General features: G+C 43.5%; 1 protein-coding gene and 1 long non-coding RNA gene across 3 annotated transcripts in view; one reads left to right on the top strand and one right to left on the bottom strand.

The window, feature by feature from the left end:
- Positions 1–152: 152 nt before the first annotated feature.
- The window catches only part of Atrn (attractin), a 134,090-nt gene continuing 109,318 nt past the window's right edge, over positions 153–24,924 (bottom strand). The window contains exons 25-29 of one of the 2 annotated variants that reach the window (NM_031351.2): positions 17,307–17,368; positions 12,077–12,155; positions 9,567–9,674; positions 7,244–7,358; positions 153–4,647 (exon numbers count right to left, since the gene is read on the bottom strand). In NM_031351.2, coding sequence (NP_112641.1) covers positions 4,523–4,647; positions 7,244–7,358; positions 9,567–9,674; positions 12,077–12,155; positions 17,307–17,368 — 489 coding nt within the window. In that variant the 3' untranslated portion in view covers positions 153–4,522. Of the gene's footprint in view, positions 4,648–7,243; positions 7,359–9,566; positions 9,675–12,076; positions 12,156–17,306; positions 17,369–24,924 lie in introns of those variants that run through there. The other variant, XR_010064702.1, reaches the window with a different exon arrangement.
- Positions 10,177–12,455, top strand: LOC134486154 (uncharacterized). The gene is made up of 3 exons (XR_010064899.1): positions 10,177–10,992; positions 11,277–11,321; positions 11,726–12,455. It is a non-coding gene; the product is annotated as an uncharacterized LOC134486154 (long non-coding RNA).

Here is a 24,924-nt window from a genome sequence, read left to right as displayed (position 1 = left end):
AAGCCAAGAGTCTCGAATTGCAGTCCCTACTCTAGGGGATTCCTCAGGCTGCCAAGGGTCTAATGCACTGCTGTTGTCTTGTCTCCTCACTGCTAATATAAGGACTAAAATGTAAATAGAAAACAGAATTAGCATTAAACATTCAGAACACATTTTACCAGATCTACTTTTATTTCAGAAGGAATTTTGTATTATAGTATTTACTTCTGTTTATATACAAGTGCTTCACATTTGCATTTAAAATGCAGACCCCCCCATTAATTCTCTTGTTCCTGATTAAATTAGCTGTTATTTTACAATACAAAAAATACCAAAAATTGCAGTCCTAAATGTATGTATAACACCACCAATCCCAGCAATTAAATAGTTTACAATACTTACTCCATATTTACACAAGTGCAACAGATGCCAAGTTACACATATTAACAAACTAAGCTTGGATCAAAACAAAACAACAAACTGTAAATAACCAGAAAAGATTTCCAGAGGCAGAATTAGTTCAGCAGGCTTCACTAGTGTTTTGTGCAGAGTCAAGTTCTGAGAGCAGCTTCTGTTATTGCCTTTAGGAAAGAAGGTGCCAGTTTCTCCCTGCACTCTGGAGGGCACCCTGAGGGCTCCCTGCAGGCAGGGTGTGGAGCTCCAGAGGCTCTGCTCAGCCAGAGGAGGCCATGCTGATGTCTCATTCCAAAGCTGTGCTGGGAGGTTGTGACCAGGGTCAACATTTCAGATTTCCTTAGGAAGCCAAAGCTCATCCTAGGAAGAACCTCTGGCTTCTTGGTTCTGCTTCTAGGAAGCTCTCCTAGGATGATAGCTGTCTAAAGAGCTGGGTTTTCACCTCAGTCACTGCCCTAATGTTAGCTTAGCTTACAAGTGTTTAGTAAATATTTGTTGAACAGATCAATTAAAGGACACCAAGGATCAAAGGTTTTCATAAAAACAGCACCATCCCCCAAGGAGGTGATTCACTTCCTTACCATGCACACTCTGCTATGTTGAGAGAGGGCGGGCGCTGGCAGGCTGCAGCGTTACCCACCAGAGGCTCTCTGCTCTTGTTCATCCAGTTCCCTAATGAGATCCCATCTTACGCTTCTAGCCTTCAAGATATTCTGGTATTTTCCTTTTGCTGACAGTCATCTTCCAGGTTAGCTCAGGAGGCAATGGGTTGCTTTTGTGCCACACCGATTTGGACCTTTCAGAGCCCTCTCCAGACTGTGTAGGGAAGACCAGGACGGGGACAGGAGGCTGAGGTGTGGGAAAATAGTGCTATTTATCAACAAATGAGCCCTCCCATCCCCAGTTTTTAGTATAAAAAGAACATGGTTCTCAGAAATGTCATTAAAATTTTAGACAAAGCCACAACAATGCAGCCTAGAGAGCCCCTTTGCAAAGTCTGACGTTCACAGGTGACATAGTCCTTGACTTTAGAGTGATAGAACACCTCGCCCCACAGAGATGCCGAAATCACAAGGAGCATTGACGTTACAGCAGTGATGGACACTCTTGCTTCCTGAGTTCGCTTGTGTACGGTCATGGAAATAGACACACTGCCTGGCTCTTCATGGGTTGGTTTGTTCTGAGACAGGGTCTTGCTATGTAGCCCAGGGTATTCTTGAATTCTTTATTTCTGTGTGTATTGGGTGTTTTGCCTGTTCGTGCTGTGCACCATGTACACCGCCACAGGCACCCGAGGAGGACAGAAGAGGGTGTTGGGTTACCTGGGGTTGTAGTCATAGAAGGTTGTGAGCCACCATGTGAGTGCTGGGAACTGAACCAGTGTCCTGTCCAAGAGCAGCCTTAACCACTGAGGCATCTCTCCAGCCCCATCTTTGAATTTTTTCTTCCTGCCTCTGTCTTCTGAATGCTTGGATCACAGCTGTGTGTCACCAGGCTTGCTCTCTTCCTGTATTCTAAGAGCTGAATCATTGTTTAGTTACCTAATGGGCACGAGGCTACCGAACACACCAGCATGGTGTACAATGCCTTATCGACGGACTGGGGTCTGGGAAGATGATCTCCCAGAGCTCGGATACCCAGTCTATGGCACAGAAACAGATTAGGTGAAACTCAAGATGTTACTGTTTAATAAAAATACATTATGATACTTTTCTGTTTATGTACACCCTGAATGTCTGAACATTCTGGACACTATAGTATAGTTATGTACAAGTGCAAGGTCAGTGTCTTCATGACTACTTTATATACAAGTTCTCTCGTGACAGAATCACTGGGTCACTGGCTCTGAGCTGAGCTCTTCTCTGCCATCCCCTCTGCTTTACGTCTGAAGGGAGCTGCTGGCTGTAAAGGGGATGCAGGTGAAGCTGGCTGTTTCTCCATTACAGGAGCAGAAACAAATGCCATCTGCTTCTTTTTAAAGAATAAACAGTATCCCTAAAGGTGATTGGGGGGACATAAACAGGTAGGTGGGAGCCATGGTACGTATTATTTCAAGGTATGGGACTAACACGGAAACAACTTCTTTGGCCAAAGAAATTTGGTCCTTAAAGCAAAGCAGAGGGGGGATTTCCTTCCATAAGGCCAACCCCTAGTGAGGCTTCCCTCTCTCTTTCTTCTGGCCAAGAGTCCCTTGGGTTGCTATGGAGATGAAACGCTAGACCACAGACACTTATGTGCTCGGCTTTGTTAGGGATGTGGGGAGATCCTAGCTGCACAGGGGACGAGGTTGGGATCATTTCTAGAACTTTCTGCTCCTTAATAGTGACGAAAAAGTCGTGTTTTGAGAGGTGAGTCTTACAGCAGTGTTGTGCATCAGTGACTTAGGGTTCAGCGTGGAGACGTCACTGCAGAAGTCTTGTGTGGAATGAGGTTAGTGCGGGGCTCAGAGAAAGGCTCCCTCTTCAGCACTGTATTAAAGGTGAAATGCTACAGCTTTTATCCTTCTGATTATTAGCTTCTCCAAACTCATAAATTGATCACTGTTGCCTAGAGGGCTGTTCTAGTCAGATAATAGGAGAACTGCAGGGTATGAAGCAGGAGAGGAAAGGTGTGAGGCTGCTGCATAATGCCAGAATACTGAGCACCATAAATGGGAATGCAGTGTCCAGGCAGGGTCCTGGGCAGAGCAGAGGACTGCTCACCCCTCTTAACATGGTAATCTTCTTTGGAAGTGGGTCTTGTCCCTTCCTTTCACCCCATGTCTTTTCATCCTCATTAGCATTCACCACCTCCTCTCAGCCTCCAGCTGGGTCTGGGAGGAGGCTGGACCAACTCCTACCAGGGGAGAGGGAACCAGGCCCCTTTCCGTGTGCTGAGCAGATGCTGCCCCAATGCCAGGCACTATCCCTCTTCTAGTGTGTACTCCATCCAGCCTGGGGATGACCCACAGGTTCCCACAGGTCAGTGCGAGCAGCTGTAGGAAGACAGAGCCAGGTGTCCCAGGCGTCTGCTCAGAGAGGCACATGACATGAGCAAGTGCACTCTGTGGTGCCTTGGCAGAAGGAGCCAAGTGACACTAGGCTGGGGGGGAGGGTCATTTAGTTCCTATTGCTAGTAGTCCCTATTAAGTGTTTCTTGGGATGAGAATTATTCTTTCTTGGCTGCAAATTAGACTTTAACAAAGGAACCAACTGCAATGGTGGTTACTTAAAGTTTACAAGGATGTAGGAATGCAATCATGTAAAAACTCAGGCTTACTAACGTTCCAATTGCTAGATCTAATTAAAGTCTAGGCACTTAGTGTGTGTGTGTGTGTGCACGTGTGTATGTGTGTAAGACAGAGTGAGAAAAAAGAGAAGGAAAGAATGGATTAAAATTAAATTGATCAAGTTTCTATAGGGAATTATCAACTGCATTTGTCTATATTCTAACTCCATTGACCGTGACATTTAGAATAGCCCTCTTTGCTGGGCCTGGTGGTACACGCTTTCTATCCCAGAATTTATGAGGCAGAGGCAGGTCAACTTTTAAGAGTTCAGTCCAGCCTGATCTACATGGTGAGTTCCAGGCCAGCTAGGACCACACAGTGAGACCTTGTCTCCAAAACAAAACAAAACAAGGCCCCCATCAATTATACTTTGATATGACTTCCAAAGAGAAAGATCATTATTAATTCTCAGCTGAAAAAACCTACTTCCTGGAAGAGAGTAAAAGCACATCTTGTAAAAAGACAGCAAGCTTCAGATGAGAACAATTCATCTGAGGATCAATCGAGAGGACATGCTGGAGAGCTGCTGACGGAGGGCATCACTTTTGCAGTTGAGCTTCCACAGGGACCTCTGCATCACTTTTAGCTCTCACTGGGTCTACACTGGTCTCCTCCACCCATGAGTAGAGCAGATCACTCCTGGACTTGTAATTAAATTATTTCCTACACAGAAGTAAAAGGTTAGATGCTGGACACAGAAGGGATGAACCATCAAAACAGCTTGTATGATCATGCACGTGAGTTGGATGCTTCAAGGGTTTCCAGTCTTCTGCCCCACACCAGCTTCCTGCCTGCAGCCTCCCCTGTAGACAGCTTAGTGGACCACATGCCCCTCTGTGAGGGAGAGTTCCTGCCCCAGTATCAAATGCAGGTTCCAGGCTGTGCAGGGGGCTGCTGCTTCCGGTTCCTTACAGCTCCTGACTTCTCCTTGTACACTATTGGCATCTGCTGAGAAATGTCCACCAGGGCACTGGCCACAGCAAGACCTTGGAAGAACCCACAGAGGGGACACGTGTCATGAAGCAGCTTACTTTTTTACAAAATGATTTCACATTTCTTTTTACATTTCCCTAGTGAAAGATAAAGGTATTCATGGGAGTCCTTCCATGTCCCGCCCCTCCCACCAGGGCGGTGGCTTCAGCTCATTTATGCACACCTAACTACTCATTTCTCTCTGCTCCACATCAGATCACCAAAGCAGTGTGCTCTGCCTGAGGGTGGCCATGCTCTGGGTGTGCGCCTTGTGCTGGTTTACAGAAGGAGCAATGAAGGTATCACTCCTTCACAGTGAGGTGTGGTTCATCCCGTGTTACTGGCCTAGTGCAAGCTACTAAAACTTTGTGTGTGTGCTTCCTCAAAAAGTACAGGAAAATTGGCATGGATAACTCTGTTGTGGGGTGGGTCTCAAGAAGGGAGTAGGGCTTCATGAGGATTTTCAGAGGGTAGAGCATTAGGTAAAGGGTGAGGAAGGAAAGGCTCTTATATCTCTATATAAGACCTGTTCCATCTCTGTGCCCGTATGAAGCAGGAGATGCTGGCCATCGTATCAGGTCACAGAGTTGCTCTATCCACAGTAAGACTAACTCAGGGACTCAATGTCTGGGGATGTCAAGTAAGATGAAGACAATGGACTCATCATACATAAAAAAGGGCTGGACACGGATAAAGGATACTTTCCTACTAGGTCAGGTTATTTGGGTAGAGACAACACTGAGTCCCTCGGACCACTGACTGAGTACAGTCCTAAGCAGAACACCGCGTGAGGCGAGGCATTCCTGTGCACAGCTTCAGAATCAAGGTACTTCCTAACCTGCCTTTCAGCCTGCCTTTGTGTTTAAAGGAAGACCTTTTCTCTGCAGCAGGGTCCCATTATATAGCCTGGGTAAGTCTAGATCTCAGTATGAGGCAATCTTCCTTCTCTGCCTCCAGTCTTAAGACAAAGTTTAGGGGTTGGGGATTTAGCTCAGTGGTAGAGTGCTTGCCTAACAAGCGCAAGGCTCTGGGTTTGGTCCCCAACTCCGAAAAAAAAAAAAAAGAAAAAAGAAAAAAAAAAGACAAGGTTTATATAAATTATGACTTACATGTTTGATGAAAAAGTATAAAGGACACTGGTAAGTATGTAGTAAGTTATAAAAATACAATTACAATACAAAAAATGATTGTTATGAAAAATAAATATAGATTTGATCCTCAGCAATACCCAAAAAGAAAAAAAAACTATAAAAAACAGTATATAGTAAGGGCTGGAGAGATGGTTCAGCAGTTACAAGCACTGGCTATTCTTCCAGAGGACCTGGGTTCACTTCTCAGCACTGACATGGTACAGTGGCTTACAACTCTCTGTAACTCCAGTTCCAGGGGATCTGATCCCCTCACAGAAACATACATGCAGGCAGATGACCAATGCACATAAAATAAAAGCAAATAAGTCATTTAAAAAAGTATATAGTAAAAATAATTTCTTCCTATTCCTGCCCTAAATCGCCACTGGTACCTGTTTCCTGTACAGATGCATTTTAGAAAAAAAAATATGTTTAGAATAAATGTTTGTAATAAGGTGTACATCTAGGAGCTGTGGGTAGGCTGGTTGGTAGAGTGTTTGCCCAGCATACATGAAGCCCTGGGTCAGAGCCTCTGGGCCACATAAGCCAGGAGCAGTGATGCAATCTCGGCACTGAGGAGGAGGCCGGATGACCAGAAATTCAAAGTCACCCTTGGCTACAAATGTAGTTTGAAAACAGTACAGGCTCCCCCTACATCCAAAGGCTGTATCATTATTTTGATGAAATGAAAATTGGTCTGCATTAACTCAATAGAATTATAATTTTAAAAATATCCTTTATGTTTTCATAAGATTTCTTTATGCCTATTTAAAACAAGCTGGGCATGAAGGGTCACACCTGCAATCCCAGCACTTGGAGGCTGAGGCAGGAGGATAACTATGAGTTTGAAGGCAGCTTGGGCTACATAATGAGGTTTGTTGTTGTTGCTATTTGGTTTTTTGAGACAGAGTTTCTCTGTGTAGCTCTGGCTATCCTGGAATTTACTCTGTAGACTAGGCTGGCCTCAAACTCAGAGATCCTCCTGCCTCTGCCTGCCCAGTGCTAGGACTAAAGGCATGCACCATCACTGCTTGGCTTAGGCTGCATAGCAAGACCTTAACCAAGATGTGGAGCATGGCTAGACCTAGGTACTTGGGCAATTCAAGCTTTGGGACACAGCTGGAAGTCAGAGGCATGGAGATGACTAGGGGCTTATCAAGGAGGAAAAAAAAGCCTATATTTGGGATAAGAACAAGGGGTTAAAAAAAAGTATGGATGCATAGACTCAAGGGGACCAGGAGCGTGAATGGCTGAGGAGGCTGTGCACTGTGAGGAGGTCCTGGCCTGCCACCACAGGACCTCCTGAGACAGGAATGCCAATGCCCAGAACAGTTTGGGGATGATGGAATTGTATCACCAAAGCTCTGCCAGAGGCAGCCCCACCATGCACTGCCCCCATACCCAGGTTCTCTACCAGAGGAAATGTCTAGGACTTAGTCCTTCACAGACCAATATATGTCACTACCTCCTGTCTACTCACCTGACTGACCAGGAGGAGGGATTCCTCCCAGTCCTCGAGGGAGCCTCACAAACACAGAGAGGACAGCAGCTTTGTTACCAAAGCAGGGCTCCAGGGCAATGGGCTTAGGAACAGTCTGGAGGAAGAAAGCAGAAGTGCCTTAACTTAGCCACACACTTCAGAGTCAGGTACTTATAAGGTCAACAGGAGGTTTCCACAGCCACTACTCCAGAGAGCTGCATGAGTGCCAGGGAAAGGCCCATGTCAGTGGCTCTCTCTTGGCGTCAGTGTTGGCAGTGTTTGTCTGGTGACCTGTTGGATAGTTCTTCATACTTGGCACAAACAGACCCAGATATTAGAGAGAGCCACCCGGTCTACATTCATCTTCCACCCACCAGGTCCTAACTCTGTAGGTTTAAGAGCTTGTGAAATGTAGATAGCTCACCAAATGCGTCCTTCGTCTGCTTATTGAATGCTTCAGCTCCAGAAAATATATTCGTTTCTATTGCAAACTTTATTTTTAAAAGAGAACTTTATAGGCTGGAGAGATGGCTCAATCGTTAAGAATACTTGCTCATGTAGAGGACATGAGCTTAGTTCCCAGCATTCACAGGGCAGCCTACAACCATCTGTAACTCCAACTCCAGGCATCTAGTATTGCCTCTGGCCTCTGTGGGTACCAGGCATGCATGTGGTACACAGACACAGAAGCAGGTAAAACACTCATCTACATTAAATAAAAAGAATGAGAAAACAAAGCTAAGGAGGAGCCTGGGAGGGAGCCAGCAAACAGCATCCTCCATGGTTTCTGCCTCAAGTTCCTGCCCTGACTCCCCCAGTGAGAGATTATGACTTAGAAAGACAGCTCAGATAAATCCCACTTCTCACTCTGTAGCCAAGAAGGGCCTTGAATCTGTAGCCCTCCTGCCGTAGCCTGTTGGTGCCATGAGCCATCAAGTCTGGCTCCTGCTGGTCTTAAACATCATTTGGGATACTCACTCGCACTGTGAAGACATTCTTTGTCATATTCCTGGCTTTATCACTGAGAGTCAAACACCACCCCCCTTTCCTCCCTCTTTCTGTCCCTCCCTTCCTCTCCCTACCCCTTGGTCTTCTCCTTTAAGCCTCCCGCAGTTACTATTTTATTTTGCCTCAGTAGACTTGATTTTTCTAGATGCTCTGTGTAAGTGGAATGCTATAACCTCTTTCACTTAACACAATTTCTCAAGGTTTGTCTACGCTGTAGCATACATTAGACTTTAAAAGGATAAACCATTTCTGTAACAACATGCTCCTTTGCTTATCTCCCACCTACTGACAGTCCTTGATTGCTTTTACTCCCTGTCAGTTATGAATGTGCTGTCATCAACACTGGCATTAGAAAACCTCCATAGCACATTTTTGTCTTGCTTTAGTTTTCTTGAGACAAAAATCTTGTCCAGTAGCCCAGGCTGGTCTGGAATTTACAGAGATCCTCCTGAATCTGCACTCCAAGTACTGAGATTACAGGCATGTGCTACTAGTAGTGGCCATATCATTTTCTAGTGGCTACATCATCATTTCATAGTCTAGGTACACAGAGATTCCAGCTTTTAAACACGGTGACACATCGTCGTGTGTGCATGCATGTGTGTGCGTTTGCAAGTGCACGTGTGTGCATGCATGCCCATTATACATGTATACATGGAAGTGCCCCTCAGTTGTTCTTTGCTTTACTTACTGAGGCAGGGCCTCTTGCTGAACCTGAAACTCACCAATTCCAGTCAGCCTCGTCAGTCCGCTTACTCTAGGAATCCTGTTTCTGACTCCCCAAGTACTGTTACCATGCCTGCCTGGCTTTTAATTGAGTACTGGGGCTCTGAACAAAAAGTGTGTGTGTGTGTGTGTGTGTGTGTGTGTGTGTGTGTGTGTGTGTGTTGGGTCTAATAATGGTTAAATTTAACTGCTTCCCCCCCCTTTTCTTTTTCCTAAAATATGGGGTCTCGTTATATACCTTGGCTGTTCTGGAACTCAGGGAGATCTGCCTGCCTCTACCTTCTAAGTGCTGAGATTAAAGATGTGCTCCACCACACCTAACCCAGTTTAGATGTTTTCAAATAAAAACTTTAAGGTATTATGCCACAGAACACTTTAAGAATAACAAGCATAATTTGCATGTTAAAATCTGAACATGGCTGACTGATGACAGCCATGGAACTAGAAAAGTAAAGCCACAGAGCACCTTACAGTCGTGGTTGTTTCTGCTGACTGACAGAAAAGACAGGAGTGGCACTCAGAGCGCTCACTGTCTCTAGTCAGACAGACTCAGGCCTGAGTTCTGAAGGATTTTTGAGCCACTTCTCACCTTTATACTTCCCCCAATGAGATCAGGAGGTTCTTCATCTGTTTCCAAGGCAACATTTACAGAAGCAAAAGGGCGGCTGGCCATCTGTTGCATCTCCCGAAGAAGTTGCTAATGAATAACATAGTATGTGTTAATACGCTTACTGCTGAAACTTTATTAGGGAATTCTAATGTTACCAGGTATTAGACATTCCTCATTTTCCCTGGGTCAAAGTGATCAGATGCAGCGCCAAAGCTGAGAGCACTGCCATACTAGAGCACAAGGGAGCGAATCCTGTTAGATGTGGTAACACTATTATATTTTTATAAAAAGTCCTTACCAGTAAGAGATAAAAGTTAAAATAGTGGAAGACATACTGCTATGCTGTCTGATAGTTGAATATATAAAAGGGCAGAGACTTACCTTTTATATTTCTGTTATTTAAGTCACTCTACCTTGCTTTGTGTTAAAACCTGAACCAAATGCTCCCAGAGCAACAACAATAAAAAAGATGGCTGATAGGACATGAGACTACTCTCCCCCGAGAAGGGGGGGGGGAAGGTGTGACTAAGAACACGAATGAATGGGAAGGGCTCTGGATTTGGGGGGTGGGGTGGATACCTTAGGATAGATGTTCAAACTACCAAGGATTCAATGTCTTCTTTAAATGTGATTTGTGTGTTTGTTTATAAGACACCCAGGCTGGCCTTGAACTCACTGGATGAATTTGAACTTCTTTTACTCCTACGTTACCCAACTACACATGGCTTGCAATGTTTTCATGTTGGGTCAAATATGGAATGTGGACATTCATTCCTATATCATCAGTATGAGAGGTCTTCTGAGGTTATGCTGGGAAAGACAAACTGGCCTTGCTTCAAACCACCTTCTAGGAGGCAAGATCCTAAAGCAACAAAAATCATCACTCTGTTCTAGAAGGGAAATTTTATGTCAAAAATGTTCTTAAAACCCAGGAATAGATTCCTACTGCTGGATCTTAGGGGTTAGGTCCCTCCTGTGGCAGGAGGGATTGTGTATACCTCATATCCGAATACCTCCACTGATCTGCTACATGCAGACTTCTCCCTGATAATGTCTGTAAATGTGGAAAGTTTCCTGTGTTATATGAGTTGCTGTTACACATTCTATTGCAGCCTCCAAGCATCACTGAAGGACTCGATGACCTACTCGGTATCAGCACATCTCTCTACTGATCCTGGAAAGACTTTCCATTTACTCAGCAAACCTCATCTGGGTTCTGTAATCTCTAGGTGCAGGGTCACAGGGAGACAGCTGCTGTCCCACTGCAGCACTGTTCTAGAACCTCTGCAAGAGTACAGGAGATAATGTGGGTAAAGAACTTCCATCAGGACCCAGGATGCAGCATGAACTAAAAACAGCATCTTTACTGGGAACAAGTTATGACTGACCTCGTACATTTACAACGGTCAGGTTTAGCACTACAGGGAAACTGCAAACAAAGGATAAAGAATTAGTTTATTAGCTGACTGAACACAGTCTAAGTATATTTAAAAATTCTTTTCTTGAGAGGGGGTTTATCTTCTAATTTTCTCTCTCATGATATTGTAAATATTTTCCAGTTTATTGCTACTTTCTGTATTATCCATTTATATACTTTTATATACTTAAGTGTCATTTTGTTTTCAGACAAATCCCTATTATTCTATCTCAATAACTCATATGAAAATAATTTTGTTTTCTTCCCAACAGTAACAAAACTGCTTCCTTGCTCTTCTTTGGAGGGTACAGTCTAGGGTGAGTTGTCTGGCTTATTCAGGTAGCAGATTATGAGATTGTTAAGTGTACAGACTAGAACAAATTGTTTGTGGAAAACCTGTATTTAGGAACCTGGGCTGTGAAGACAGAGGCCCTAGTTACAGCTCAGTTCTGTATCTCAATATCTGTGTGACAATGGTAGTTATGTGGCTTCCCTGAGCCCAGTGGCAATACTTATATATCATAGGGCTGAGGTGAGGATTAAAGTCGCTGGTCTAAGTAAAACCACCTGGACCGGTGCCTGGGATGTAGCGTGCTCAGCTCCAGGTAACATGCCTACCAGTACCAACTCCAGTGCTCAATCTAATGAGTGACGCAGGCTATAGCTATAGGTTTTGTTTTATTGGACCTCCCCTCTCCCACCTGCTGCCTAAAATCCACAGGTTAGAAGCTTTGTCCTTAGTGTTGTGCTGCTGATAGAGGATGCTGAGAAGAGAACCCAGGGACTCAGTTTATGCCAGGCAAGTACTCTGTCACTGCGCTGAACAGGTCCCTACACTCATATTTTTATGAAAGGCTCTTAGGAAGACTGTTGAATCAAGCAGTGGCACTTATGACACTTTATGCAGGAATAACTGAAATCTACTGATGGCACAGAGTAGAGCCATACAGCAGGTGGAACAGCCTGCTTCTCATATGATTATTAGTCACCATGAACAGGTAGAGGGATCTGCCTAGAAAGAAGGAAAGAAACGAGGTTTATGTGGAGTTTCAGTTTGTCTACTTGGGCTTACCTCTCTCCTCCTGGATGCCCAACAGCTCTGCTTGATCTTCCAGACCACTGCCGCCACCAGAAGCAGAGAGAGGAAACAGCTGCAAGGGAAAACCACCTTGTTAGTCAGCTCGCCCTGCCTGACTCCACGCCTGACCCCAGGGAACAATCCTCCACGTCCTAACTCAGCTCCTGATGCTGTATGTGATAGATAGGCTCACAGGAAGTTAGTGTGAGAAACACTGGCTAGCTGAGCTAAGCAAGCTTCCTGACTTCCTTCTAGGAAGTGCTCCAATCCCTGCCTTCTCAATAAGCCCCCCAGAGTAGCCAACCACAACTTACCCCAAATAAGAAAAGCAATTCTAACATAAATGATAACAGGTAATAAACAAGTAATTTAATCAATGTGGTTAAGTTTTATTGATAAACTCAGAATGAGAAAAATCTCAGTAAATAATCAGCTTTTCATAAGCAGTAAGTGGAGGAAATTTACGTATAGTGATTAATATATTTTCTGTAATTATATATACATACATGGTGGTAAATACTGATTGTCAATTTGACAGGATCTAGAATCACTTATGAGGTAAACATCTGGGCATGTGTTTGAGAGAATTTCTGCATTGGATATTGAATACCAATAATCTACCCTAAATGTGAGCACCACCATGCTATGGGCTGGGGTCCCAGACTGAATACAAAGAGAGCTGAACAGTCATGTCCCTGCTGCCTCAGTGAGAATGAGGCGGATCACGAGGCTGGATCCTCTGCAACTGTAAGCCAAAATAGATCCTTCCTCCTTTAAGACAAGTCAATTATTTGGTTGTACTGAAAAAAGTAATTAATAATAAGTCTGTGTATATATTATTTTTAATATTTTAAGATTGTATCCTGCTGTTCCAGCTAGTGTGGGACTTATGATCTCTTATTCCTGAGTACTGGGATGTGCTACCATGACCAGCAATACATGCACTTATTAGTAAAATAAAATTCAAATGATGAAATTTAAGCCAACAGTTTTCTTAATACTAGGAGGGAAAGCTTCTAGTTGTCTAATGATTGTATAAAAAAATTGAGTTTTCTTTCTTCTGTAAACTAGGTGTTGAATGGGAAAAGCTACTGTGATTCCAGAGGCAGACTCACATCTGGTTAAAAGACTACATCTACCAAACAACTCCTGAGAGACCCAGCTCTGTTATAAAACATGCTCCTGAGGTTTATACAATAGAGGCTTGGTCCCCAGTGCAGCAGAGCTCACAGGTTGAGTTCAGGATATGAGTAGAATCAGGGGCATTCTTTTTTTTTTTTAAAGATTTATTCATTTATTATATATAAGTACACTGTAGCTGTCTTCAGATACACCAGAAGAGAGAATCGGATCTCTTTACAGATGGTTGTGAGCCACCATGTGGTTGCTGGGAATTGAGCTCATGACCTCTGGAAGAGCAGTCGGGTGCTCTTAACCGCTGAGCCATCTCTCCAGCCCAAATCAGGGGCATTCTTATCAATGGAATTCAATCAACTGGTTGATTTGTATTTTGTGGCTATTGGATGGTGGCATAATCTGTTTGGATGAAGCAAGCCACTGGAGGTATGGGATTGAAATATATGTTTTGCCTCTGTTCCTCCTGACCCCTCTGAGGTAAATACTTTTCTTTACCACATGCTCCTCATCATGGTACTTGGTCTAGCTGTGGGCCCAATATGATAGAACTTAATGACTCTAGACTGTAAAATCTCTGAAATTAATGAGCTGGAGGAAATCTCTTTCCTTGTAAACTGCTTCCTAAGGTATTTTGTCACAGCAAAGGAAAACTGGCACACAACTGTGATTAACTTTAAAATAGGCATTTTTAACTCATTCTGCATTTTTCTTTAATATATATTTAAGACTGACACAATTGTACACATTTATGTGTTTGGTACAAGTGTACGAGTTGTAATTATCAGACCAGGGTAACTGGAATGTACACTATTTCAGGCCTGCAACATTTCTTGGCTTGGAAATATTAAAAATCCTCTCTACCAATCACTTAGCTAACTGTCCTCAACCACAGTTATCCTACTGTGCTACACAGTACATTAAAGATTTCTCTTTGTATCAAATTTCACCCAAGTTCCCATTAATCATTTCCTTCCTATCCCTCCTTCCTTTCTTGGGCTCTAATAATTACCTGTGCTTTGAATGAGAATGACCCCATAGGCTCTTATGCTGACTATCTTGGGCTCTAATAATTACCTGTGCTTTGAATGAGAATGACCCCATAGGCTCTTATGCTGACTATCTTGGGCTCTAATAATTACCTGTGCTTTGAATGAGAATGACCCCATAGGCTCTTATGCTGACTATCTTGGGCTCTAATAATTACCTGTGCTTTGAATGAGAATGACCCCATAGGCTCTTATGCTGACTATCTTGGGCTCTAATAATTACCTGTGCTTTGAATGAGAATGACCCCCATAGGCTCTTATGCTGAATATCTTGTCCCCAGTTGGTGGAATTGTTTGGGAAGGATTAGGTGGTGTGTGATGCCACGAGGAGTAAGGTTTGAGGTTTCAAAATCTCATGCCATTTCCAGTTAGTCCTCCTTCTACCGAATGCTTGTGGACCAGATTTAAGCCCTCAGCTACTACTGCAGCACCATACCATAATTGTCCTTGACTCATTCTCTGAAACTATATGCCCCAATAGCCTCTACTATAAATTGCCTGTGTTGTCACAGCAACAGAAAAGTAACTGTGATATGACTCTAGTGTCATTCATATTCATTTGTATTCTTTATACATTTTTTGAGGCATGGTATAATTATGTGGTCAAGCTGGATTCAAACTTGAAATCCTCCTGTCTCAGCTTCCAGAGTGGATTGGTGAATTGGATAATATACAGGTAATACCATATTTAGCATTCTCCACTTCTTTCAAAAAGTGTTTTTGGTACCCTTGTGTGTGTGTGTGTGTGTGTGTGTGTGTGTGTGTGTGTGTGTGTGTGTTATGTTGGGTGTTTGTGTAAGTGTGGGTACATCTGTTTGGAGATCTGAGGACATCCTTGGCTGTTGGTGCTAGCCTTTGACCTTGTGGATGCTCATCAGATGACTCAGTAGACAAAGCGTTGCCATATAGGTGTAAGGACCTGACCTCAGATTCCCAGAACCTGCTTAAAGCCAGATGCAGTAGCACACATTGGCAGGTGGAGTAGGAGAGAATCCCCAGAAGCTCGTGGGCTGTCTGACCTGGTATGTGCAGTGTCAAACAACAAGAGGCCCTGTCTCAAAACAATAGGCCAGAGACAGACCAGAACACCGACTCCTCTGGTCTCTGCACATGTGTGTATCAACACACACACCTTTACACACACTACACACATATACAAATGCACACTTCAAAAATTGTGAGGGTGCACTAGGTGTTGGGGGGCAGTCTTTATCCAAGCATTCTGGAGGCAGAGGCAGATGAATCTCTGAGTTTGAGGCCAGCTAGGGCTACGAAGAGAGATCTTGTCACAAACAAACAAACAAACAAACAAACAAACAAACAAACACAAAAAAACCAAGCAAGCAAACAAAAATAAACCAAAAAATTTGTGACGATAAAAACAAAGATATTTTTAGTTGTAGAAGCACACACACAAGTTATCTATGTCTTTCCCCTGAAATATCCGAGAAAAAGTTCGAGCAAAAGGAAGAAATACACGAAAGACCATGGCATGGGAATTGTAAGACAAGAGGATCAAAAAATTCCCTAAAATCACTGTGGTCAGATGAGAACGGGCCCTAGAGGCTCACATATTTGAATGTGAGGTCCCTAGTTGGTGGCACTGTTTGGAAGGATAAGGAGGCGTGTCACTAGGAGTGGACTTTTAGGCCGTTCCTAGTTAGCTTTCTCAGCCTTACCCTTGTGGACCAGACGTAAGCTCAGCTGCTTCTTTGATGCCAGGCCTGCCTGTCTGCCTGTGCCATGATGGCCATGGATTCCAGCCTGCAACTCTGATCCCCAAATTAAATGTTTTCTACACTGCCTTTGTCAGGGTGCTTCGTCACAGCATAGAAAAGTGACTACAACAATGACAATTACAGAGCAGGCCTTAGAAACTAGTACACTTAAGGACAGAGGATAGAACACTAGGGAGGAATGAGGTCCATGAGACTAAAGCTAAGAGACAACCATCATGAGAGATCTTTTTGTTTGTCAGATTACAGATATAAATCTGGGTAGACTTAAAGGGAAAAATTAAACAGTAAATGCAAAGGGAAAAATTACATTTTGGATAATCGAAGAGTAACCCTTCTAAAACATGAGCAAGTAGAATCATAGGTCAATTCAGGAGTTTTTAGGTGGCCAAAGCACTGTGAGATATATATATATATATATGTGTGTGTGTGTGTGTGTGTGTGTGTGTGTGTGTGTGTGTGTGTGTGTATGTATGTATGAATGAATGGAAAGGAATTGTGTGTGTACCTGGTGTGTGTGGTGGAGTAAGGCAGTATATATTACACCAAAAAACAAAACACTGAGCTGTGGCTTGGTGACATACACCGACTTCCAGTACTCAAGAGGCAGAGGCAGGAGGATGTGATTTCAAGGCCAGCCTCTTCTACTGAGAACTCCGGGACAGCCATGACTACTGTAAGGAGAGGCCCTATCTTAAAAAAAAAAAAAAAAGAAAAGAAAACTGAGTTGGTGAACCAAGAATTGGTGTGAATGTAAAGAAATGACACAAGAGGGTTGGGGATTTAGCTCAGTGGTAGAGCGCTTGCCTAGGAAGCGCAAGGCCCTGGGTTCGGTCCCCAGCTCCGGGGGGGGGGGGGGGGGGGGGAGAAATGATGCAAGAGACGTTTTTATTTGGGGAGGACACAGGGAAGTGAGGTTGTCTCTTGCTGTTTCTCTTACAAGCACTACAACAACTGACTTGTCCTTTTTAATCATTTCTGCATAGTATTCTCAGAAAAATAAACTACTAATAAAAAAACTATAAAAGCAAAGGAAAACCACAGGAGTTTAAAAGTAAAACTCACCTTTCCCATGGGTAATCACAGTCCTCTTGATTAAGACAGAGCACGTACGTAGCTCACAGCAGTAGTTGTCCATGACTAATGCTGCTTAGTCCAAACCTCCCCCCATGCAAAGAGCCGAGTCATACAAACCACGTGTTTATATTACATCAGACGAAATCTACATCACTGTGAGGGCTATACAAAGCTGTAGTTAAGGGGCTGTTTCAAAGGAACAAATACAGTTAGCGTGAGAGAAATTACCTGAAGAAAGTCACGAAGAACTGCACCAGGTCCATAAAATTGCTGTGCTGGGAGAAGGCAATCTGCAGCAAAAACACAGAAAATATGGACTACAAAGCCAGAGACTCAGCCTACGCTGCTTCTTACAAAATGGTCTCAGCCACAAACTATGACCTGACAACCCATAGGATATCATTTTTATGGTACTACCTTTACTATAAAATAAGTTTTAGCACCAAGAATATAAAAGTTCCTAATATATTTAACCTAAGGACTGGAAGAGCTAATGTTATTTTGTGGAGAAGAAAAACACTGCAAATTTAACTATGGCATAATGCTTTCTAAACCACTGTTTGCACTGGTAATGTAACTACCATTCTGTGGTAATGTATTCTGTGTGTCTCAGAATTGACTGTCATCACCAATCCCTAATACCTACTCCTGGCCTGATGTCACCTGCCTCATTAGACCAGAGCCCTCATTGGGAAGATAACAGTACAAACTGAGATCCTGCCTCTAAAATGCTTAGGATTCCCAGGCATATTCATATTCATATTCATTCATTCATTCTCTCTCTCTCTCTCCCCCTCCCTCCCTCTCTCTCTCCCTCCCTCCCCCCATTCACGCGCGTGCGCGCTCGCGCGCGCACACACACATACACACACACACACACACACACACACACACACACACACACACACACACACACACATATGGCAAGCTCCAGGCAAGCCATGGTTACACAGTGAGATACTATCTTAAAACAAAACAAAACACAGGGCTCGGAACTAGTATGTTTCACATTTCAGAGTTCTTTGGGATATTTGCTTTGACTTATTGAGCAGCTGAACACCCCTATTCTGACAATTTAATATCTATATAATTTCATTTTATTTGAGACAGGATCTCTAAAGTTTAGGGTGCCCTTGAGCTCACAATTCTGCCTCACCCTCCCAGTGCTAAAATTATAGGCTCATATTATCATGCTTGCCTGGCAAACGTGAAACTTTCTGAGCATTAGTTTCAGATTTTCAGATTAGGGTGCGGTACATAGTCGAATGTAACAATTCCTAAGAAGACGATAACTGTTTCACTAAAGACGGTAGTTATGATAACAGTTAGGAAGCTGAGTCAGCAAAGGGCCTGGCTCAGCAAGGAAAACGGAAGCCATGGTAGAGACCTGTAATCCAATTCCCCCATCCCTCCAGCACACACATAAAAATATACATATAAAATATAAACATAGAAATAATGTCTATATGCATATACAACAAATATAAAATAACGTATTTTTTAAAAATCAAGAAAGTCAATGATTAGCATCTTATTTTCTTAAATATCTCTGCCCCACCCTTCGTCTGTGGTGCTGAGGATTATTTGATCCCACACACACAAGGCAGGTGCTCTACCACTGTGACACACCCGGCCTCTTACTCTTTTATGGATGACTCACATCAAGATAGAAGGAGACTTCCTGCTCTCCCCCCATCTAATTTTTTTTGCATTCCATAAGCAAATATGGTCCCAACAGTATCACATAAGCCATAAGATATTTTAAGGTATAGATTCTAAAATGTCTGTGTCTTTTCTCTATCACTTATTCTCTGAAGTGCAAAGTAAGAGATTTTGGGTTCTGTCTTGTTTTTCTCACTATTGGAGTAGGTTGGCCTTGGACAAATAGCAATCCACCTGCTTCTGCCTTCCAAGAGCTGCAACTAAAGATGCACGTCACCACCACCACGGCTTAGACTTGACTTTTAAGAGTAGCTTCTCTGGGGCTGGAGAGATGGCTCAGAGGTTAAGAGCACTGACTGCTCTTGTTGATGACCTAGGTTCAATTTTGAGCATCCACATGACAGCTCACAACCATCTGTAACTCCAGTTCTAGGATCCAATGCTGTCTTTTGAGCCTGTTGTATGCATGTGATACATATGTATACATACAGTCACAACACTCGTAAGATAAAACGAAATAAATAAAAAGGTTAGTTTTTCCGTAGCGTTTACATTTTAAAGAACCCTATGAAATTACTAGTACTTTTACTAGCACTGGTGCCAAAGCCTGTGGATTCTCATGACCCTTTCTGAGAATCCATTAGTCCTGGCTTGCTGGTGTCATGTAATGCTTCTCAGGGCTTCTTTCTCAATGTGGACAGTTCAACCATGGCCTGTTTTTTGACAAAACAGAACCATACCAGTTAATGTCCTGTGTGTAATCACAAAGGGTAACTGGGTGTGATACCCGAGATTCTTTTGTGGAAGCTGATCATTTAAAGACTCCATAATCACAAAGTTAGAAGGAAAGCAAAAGTCGTCATGTTTATGAATATACTGATCACCCAACTAGAAATATCTATCAGTCTTGAACTAAATGCTCAAATAGAGAACTTGTGAGAATGAGAGGGGTACTTTTAAAAACCAGGCTGGCTAATCTTTCCTTTTTCCTCCCTTTTCCTTCCCTGCTTTCGTGTCTCCCCCTTCCCTTCCATTTCATCTTCTCCTCTTTTCCTACTCTCTCCTGTCTTCTTTTCTTTCCTCGTGCTCTCTTTTCTTGGCTGAGAATTGAACCTTAGACACTATGCAGACAAGTGCTCTCCCACTGTGGGTCTGAATGAGATAACCCTGCAGCCCCAGGTATCTGAACACTTCTTTCCCCAGCTGGTGGTGCTGTGTGGGGAGGGTTAGGGCTTGTGGCCTTGTAGGGGAAGGACATCATTAGGGGAGTGGGCTTTCATATTAAATGCCTCAAGTGTGTCTAGTTTGCTCTTTCTGCTTCCTGTGCCTGCAGCCATGCCTGCCACTTGCTGCCATGCCTCCTTTGTCAGGACAGGCTCTTACTTCTCTGGAACCATAAGCTCAAATAAACTATAAGCTGTCTTGGTCATAATGCTTTCTCACAGCAATAAGAAAGTAACTGATACAACCACCAAATTTTACCCCAGAAATTTGGTTTCAGACATAAAGTAGGTCATCCTTACTTGGACAGTGTCAGATAACACACACTCAATCTCGCAAAGGTCAGATTTTAGGTGGGGCATAGTGAGTGATGCATGTCAGAGGGCAAAGCGCCTCTCAAGATCACTGACCTGAGTTCAATCCCAGAACCCATGTGAAGGTGGGAAGTGGGAACTGACTTTACACAGTTGTTCTTTGACCTCCATATGCATGCTATGGTACTCTCGAGCTTCTCTCCTCACACGGAATACACAGGCATAATAAAAAAGTTAAAAACACTTGGCACAGTTTTGAAGGCATTTTGGACAAGGGGCTCACGAGGCACGTACCCCTCAGAGAAGCTCCTGGCCATTAGTGGTTACTGGGTAAGAGGGAGACCCTTTCCTCATCAGTGTCACTAGGGGTAAGTTGCCCATATTCTGATGAATAGCTCTTCTAGCCACACTTATGGAGGTGAATCCAGTGAACTCAGTGGGTCATTAAAACAACAAACAAATGCAGAGGGGATTGGTTGGGAGGATGGGATTTGTCAGAGGGGAAGGGAACAAAAGGTAATAGGAGAAAACTGTCATCAAAATATATATACATCATATACACTTATAAAATTGTTAACTAATTAATTTTTTAAAATGTTTTGAATTTAGGGGCTTTTCTGATAGTGAAGGTAATGAGAACTTTCTATACTGAGAACTTATTTGATAGGGTTTTCTGTAGCCCAGGCTGGCCTTAAACAACCTTGACCTTCTGATTTACTCTTTCCCTTCTCCCTCCCCCTCCTCCTATCCTCTCTTCATTTTCCTCCCTCCCTTTGCCCTGATGCATTATTATATCCAGTTTCTAAAATATAATTTTAATAGAAGAAAATCTCATCTTAATTTACTGATAAAACTTGCACATGCAGGAGAGACAGTTGTCTACAAAGTGCTTGCTGTGCTGTACGAGGACCTAACTGTGATCCCCAGGACCCACACAGAGACCTGGGTGAGCATGGTGAGTAACCCCAATGCTAGGAACATAGGGCAGGAGGATAGATCCCTGCGGTGTGCTGGTCATCCAATCTAGCCAACACTGTGAGCCCCAAGGCCTGGAGAGAGACTGTCTTAAAAATATGGTGGATGATTCCTGAAGAAGACCTAAAGTAGACTGTGACCTCCACATGTGTGCACATGGGCACACAAACCTCCTGTGTACACATACACAAACACATCTGTAAAAAAAAAAGTCTAAAAAGGCAAACTTACAATCTCATTTTCTACCCAAAGGTAGAAGGTATTTATCTATACATATTCCCAGAAATCTAAAATCTACACTCCTGCATTTCTTCAACCTGATTCCAACTCCCTTCCATCAAATGTTTGATTAAGAAATATTTGTCCTGGAAACCCTCTGGGGTGAGGCAGATAAATGCTGAGAAACTTGGCTAGCCTGGATTTAGGAAATGGATAATGGATCTGCAATTCTGGAGCACTAAGCCTGCCCTTCATTCAAAGTATGTGTAAGTAGTTGTGTTACTGTCCTCAATCCTAGACAGTCAGCAGAGTGGTCTGCCTTCCTGAAGCCTGGTCTTCCTTATCTTTCAGGGCCCAACACAGTTGCCCTTCCCCTCATTTGTAAGACACTGGGAATGGCTCATGCTCCCCTCTCTCTCAGTCATATCTAGGCCTAACTCCTGCTCCGAAAGCTCCCCTGGGGAGGTTTTGATGCTGCTGTCCATAGGCCTCAGAAGTTAGAGATCTGGAAACAATCCCTTTGCCTGCTCTTTCCCCTGTACGATGTCTACAGCAGTTAAGGAACTGCACTGAAAAACAAGCAAAACACCCACAAAAACAAAAACCCCTTCATTTGGAAATGAATCTCTGGAGGGTAGGCAAAGAGGAAAGGGCATGGCAGAGAAAAGGCAGTACTCTGAAACAACCCAGAAACCAGGGCCTATGCCTGAGACAAGAGATGGCGTATTAGAGTGGATGGCTTATTGAAAGTTCCTGGGAATGTGGGATATTGGCTTTGTGGATTTGTGGAGGAAGCTGGAACCTCTGTGATTACTAAGCTTGTCAGCTATGAGTGAGGATGGCTGTTCTCCGAAGGATGAGAGCCCAGGGCTCTAAGAGAAGCAGCCAGTGTCTGAAGAGTTGGGTTAGTAGTTTGTCCCCATGTCTGGATCTCTATATATCTCTATAGAGAAAGTCTCTATGAAAACACGCTGTGAATGAATTTCTTAACAAGCATGGAATAAATATTACTATAAAAATAAGGCACCTTTATCAATGACCACAGATGCACTTTGCATCTACTATGCTATACACAAAGTAAGTACTCAAAACTGAGTAGACAGTGTATGACTAGGAAAGGCCAATCAAACTCTGAAGAGGGAAAAGAAGGACCTCTAGCTTGCCTTTACCACCTTCTTTACCAAGACCATTATAGAATCATGTAAAACAGGAGCTAGCTGAACAGTGAGGCAAAGCCACGAAGCCTCAGGGCCATGTCTGTGAATGGGAGAAGAGTCCAGGGTAAGTGCACCTGGCTGACTTTCTGCAGATAACCCTACAGCTCCTGGGGCAGCTTCACCAAGGCTGAGAGCCTTCCTGAACCAACACCCATATATTCCAGAATCTTCCCAAGGCTCTGGAGATCTCAGAAGTGTTGACCTTTCACTTCAGGCCCAGAGCCTTATCAGCACGACCGACATCCAGTGTCTCAGTACAACCACGCTGATCTTGCAGAGGTTTGAACACTGTAAGGTTGGAAGCCAGAGGAGGACTGAGTCTTCCCACAGGCCTCAGTTACTCAGGAGGGAAGAGTCTGTGTGCACGAGTGGTGTATATTTTAAAGTTTTCCTGTCAAACAGTGAACCTTTGTTTTCACTTTTATAACATTAAAATTTTTATTTTCATTATGTTTAATTATATGTGTGTGTGGGGGGGAGTGGTATGAGCAGAGGCCAGAGGAATCCTGAGGCTGGAACTATAAGCAATTGTACAATGCCTGATGTGAGTACCCTGTTTTCTTTTTCACTACTTTGTGTTGAGACCACACCCCTGCACTGATTTCCAGTAACTACACCTGCTTTAATAGTGGTTTGTGTTGACACAAAGCGTGTGTGCCTCAGCTCTGGACAGAAGTGCCAAGCCAGGCAATGCCCATGAACACTTTACTCCTGACACACATGCCAACATCTATTCACTTTGTTCCTCCCACTCTCTTGAACTACTTTTCAGAATTCCTAGACCATTTTCCTGATCACGTGTGGTATTAGCTTATAAATTGTAGTGGTTTAAATAAGAATGGGCACCCAGAGCTCATAGATTAGAATACTTATTTCCCAATTGGTGGAAATGTTTGGGAAGGAGGTGTGCCACTGAGAGTGGGCTTTGAGGTCCCATTCTATTCCTAGTTAGCTTTCTCTCTGCCTCCTGTTTGTGGATAAAGACGGGAGCTCTCAGCTATTCTGCAGCAGCAAACCTGCCTGCCATGATGGTTATGGACTGTAACCCTTTGAAACTATGAGCCCTAATAAATGCTTTCATTTACCAGTCACCTTGGTTATGATGTTTTGTCATGGCAACAGAAAAGTAACCAAGGCACAAGTTGGTACCAGGAAGAGGTGCTGGTGTCTGCATCCTCATTCTCTCTTCCACTCTGTAGGCCAAAGAAGACACAGAACTCTTGGCCATCCGCTTGACTCTCCTGAGTGTTGGAATTACAGGTAGGAGCCACCAGGCTTGCTATCAAAATTTCCACTTAGATTAAACTCTCCAACGCTGTGTGGATTGGGATGGAGCTTTTAAGTATCAGCAGTTGTTTTAGCACAAACAGGGAACAAAGCCACCAGTATCTTTACAAGGCAGAATTGCTAGGGCTGGTGTAGCGGTACATGCCCGTCATGTCAGCACTTCTAGGGGAAAGGCAGGAGGGTCAGGAGTTCAAGGTCATCCTTGGCTCCATGGTTGTTACTGGTTAGCTTGAGCTACCATGAGATCTTGTTGCCAAAAAGATAGTTAAAAATGTTGGGAAAAAAAGAACAAAATTCTGTTACCAAAAAGTGTTTGTATTTATTCTATATACATTTACAGAGTACCTACAACTACTAAACTCTATGCAATGACAGAGTTTATCTCGAAACTATCAAAATATAAATATAGTCATTGCCTATAAGGAAATATTTATATAATAAAGAACCAAGTGTGTGGCTATGGGGAACAGGTGCAGAAGAGTGGCTATGGAAGGTGTCAAGAAAGAGGATCCTTCCAAATCTAATCTAGTCTGCAGTACTGATGTGTGTGTGTGTGTGTGTGTGTGTGTGTACGCACGCGTGTGCTACTTCTAATCAATACTGTTGCCACAGAGGTTTTTCTGCAACACTGATCTGTGCTCACTTCCTGACTTAAAATAATTCAGTGATTCTTAGTAGTCGTCAGAAGGCAGTTTACGTTCCTTGGCTGAATCCTTAAGCTCCAGTTTCTTCATGGTGGCTCTACCAGTTACCAGGTTTTTCTTTTCCTTTTAATTTTAGATATGCCTCCTTGCATAGGCTGCTCTCAACCTCCCTATGCAGCCTCTGATTCTCCTACCTCTACCTTCCCAGTGTCGGGATACATGAGTCTGTCACCGCTCTCCGTTTATGCTGTGGTTGGAGTGGTATCCAGGGCGTCCAAGACAAGCACTCTTTCAACTGAGCCACATC

This window comes from Rattus norvegicus, chromosome 3 (assembly GCF_036323735.1).
Source record: "Rattus norvegicus strain BN/NHsdMcwi chromosome 3, GRCr8, whole genome shotgun sequence".
Taxonomy (NCBI): domain Eukaryota; kingdom Metazoa; phylum Chordata; class Mammalia; order Rodentia; family Muridae; genus Rattus; species Rattus norvegicus.
Note: the sequence above shows the minus strand (reverse complement) of the source record. Positions and strands in the feature narration are given on the sequence as shown.